The sequence below is a fragment of the Penaeus vannamei genome, chromosome 4 (genome assembly GCF_042767895.1).
Source record: "Penaeus vannamei isolate JL-2024 chromosome 4, ASM4276789v1, whole genome shotgun sequence".
NCBI lineage: Eukaryota > Metazoa > Arthropoda > Malacostraca > Decapoda > Penaeidae > Penaeus > Penaeus vannamei.
This window is the reverse complement of record NC_091552.1, coordinates 1,989,273-1,991,772: the sequence shown is the minus strand read 5'-3', so window position 1 is coordinate 1,991,772 and position 2,500 is coordinate 1,989,273. Positions and strand designations below refer to the sequence as shown.

Below are 2,500 nucleotides of genomic sequence, written 5' to 3'. Positions count from 1 at the left end.
GTGAAGATATGAAAAGGAAAATGAATATTTAGAGTGACTATATTCAACTAATATTTTGCTTCTCGTTCTATAAATAGGTTCTCGTATTGTTCGCTGTAGTGGCAGTTGCCCTTGGGAGCACAGTCCCATCATACAATACTCCTGCGCCCTCCTACAGTGCCCCAGCTCCGAGCTACAGAGCGCCTTCCCCCTCCTACAATGCACCTGCTCCTTCTGTAAGTCTGTGTGCACAAAAATTTACCTCTCATTTGTGATAACTTGAAGGTCTCGGATCCCTCAATATTCGAAAAAAAAAATCTTCTGTGTATTCTATAATCAAACTCCCAAAAGCTGTTAAAAATGCTTTCTGTTACTTCCATTCTTTGTAGTATTGTCAGCTTCGTATTGTTATTACACAAGTAACGCCCTCGCACAAGAACACAAATAATCTTACTATGAATTATCAATGTATTAATTTGTTAATTTTCTAATAGAAGCTTGTGCAGTAGAATTTCCTTGCATTGATATTATTCCCTATTGAGTTTAAATTATTTTTGAGAAAATAAGATAATCCAGATGGAAGGCTAATTCGATTTTTTTTTTTTTTTTAAACAGGGGCCTGCTCAGTACGACTTCACCTACGCGGTGAGAGACGACTACTCTGGAAACGACTACAATCACCAGGAAAATCGTAATGGCTACGATACTCAGGGAGCTTACTACGTTCTCCTTCCCGACGGCCGTGTGCAGAGGGTTGCCTACACCGTGAACGGCGACGCCGGATACGTGGCTGAAGTTACCTACGAGGGAGAGGCCCAATACCCTGCTTACCAACCTGCCCCTTCTCGCTCCTACCAGCCCGCCCCCGCCCCTTCCTACGGACCAGCCCCTACTCCCTCCTACCAAACCACTCCTAGCTATGCATAAATCGGCTCATTGAGGAAGATCTGTAATGTACATTATTTATGGTAGTTAATAAGAAGGCATTTGAACTTCAATCTTTTTTTACCCGAGATAATTAATATATGTACACACACACACACACACACACACACACACACACACACACACACACACACACACATATATATATATATATATATATATATATATATATATATATATATATATACTGCTTCGATATAAACTTGATAGTAAGGGGAGTGTCATATATATATACATGTATGTATACACACATACATATATCTATCTATCTATCTATCTATCTATCTATCTATCTATCTATCTATCTATATATATATATATATATATATATATATATATATATATATATATATATATATATATATATATTATGTTATACTCAAACACACAGAGAGAAGCAGAGGGAATAAAGGTAAGGTGTGGAAAATTAATTAACTCATCTCAATAAACGTAATCTGAAGGTCATCTATATTTCAAACTTGAGAGAACTGTTTCATTTTTATTTATCTTTTTATTTTTTCTGCATGTTATATATCAGCTTTTTTTTATGACATGTGTTATGTCATCAGTGCTCTCGCCACTTTTGTCTATAAACACACACAAACTATCACGAACACATATAAATACATACGCTCCTTTACACACGCATACATCCTACAATTTCAAAAGAAAAAATCACCTCGGCTGGAAAGAAAATGTCTAATCGAAAGCATTTTATATTCATAAAAAAGAAAAACAAGCTTTCATATAAGGTTAAGGGCACAAGGCTGTCTCTAGTTATGCATATATTGTATACATACATATACACATATACAAGAAAAACTCCACAAAAACGATATAATCCCACTATACTATCTACTTTAGAAACATGAGTCATGCTGGAAAAAATAGAAGAAGCATCTATCTTAATTTTCATAGATTTTATCAAAAGAGCGACAAAGGGAGACAGAGAGATGGAAAGAGAGAAAGAGACGGAGAGAAAGATGGGGTGGGGGGGGGGTAAAAAGAGGAAAGTGGAGGGCCTATTTATGAGGATTTTGGTTGGGTATTTTCTTTTCATTAGAAGTAATTTTTTTTCTTTAAAAGTATTGTGAATGTTTCTATTTGTGTATGCGTGTGTGTGTGTGTTAACAGACAAAGTGGCAAAGGCACAGATGTCCTTATAATAAATCTTATATATAACATATATTAGACTTTTAAAAAAGTAGATGATCTTTAGATATTCCATATCGATATATGATGTACATGTAACAGACACATTGAATTTTTTATGTGATAAAAGATAAGCGTTTCGTAAGGTGCCTGTAATGTATTTCATGCGTTACTTTTATCTAATTTTTTGCCTGTGTTTGGGAGTATATATATATATATATATATATATATATATATATATATATATATATATATATATAACAGCATGCTCGTTCTAATATTAACTAGAACACTAAAATATATGAAGCATGGTGCTATGTGGGATTTAGCTTTTGTAACTGATACATCAATATATATTTAACATTAAGGGAAAAAGAAGATGTATGTATTCTTAGAAACAAACAGACACACACACCAAACACAA

At 34.1% G+C, this 2,500-nt stretch overlaps 1 protein-coding gene across 1 annotated transcript in view; it reads left to right on the top strand.

Annotated features, from left to right (window-relative positions):
- LOC113825659 (cuticle protein 18.6) overlaps positions 1 to 971 on the top strand; it is a 7,611-nt gene extending 6,640 nt beyond the window's left edge. The window contains exons 4-5 of the mRNA XM_070119883.1: positions 119 to 215; positions 595 to 971. Of these exons, the coding sequence (XP_069975984.1) occupies positions 119 to 215; positions 595 to 906 (409 nt within the window). The 3' untranslated portion in view covers positions 907 to 971. The remainder of the gene's footprint in view (positions 1 to 118; positions 216 to 594) is intronic.
- The last annotated feature ends 1,529 nt before the right edge of the window (positions 972 to 2,500 follow it).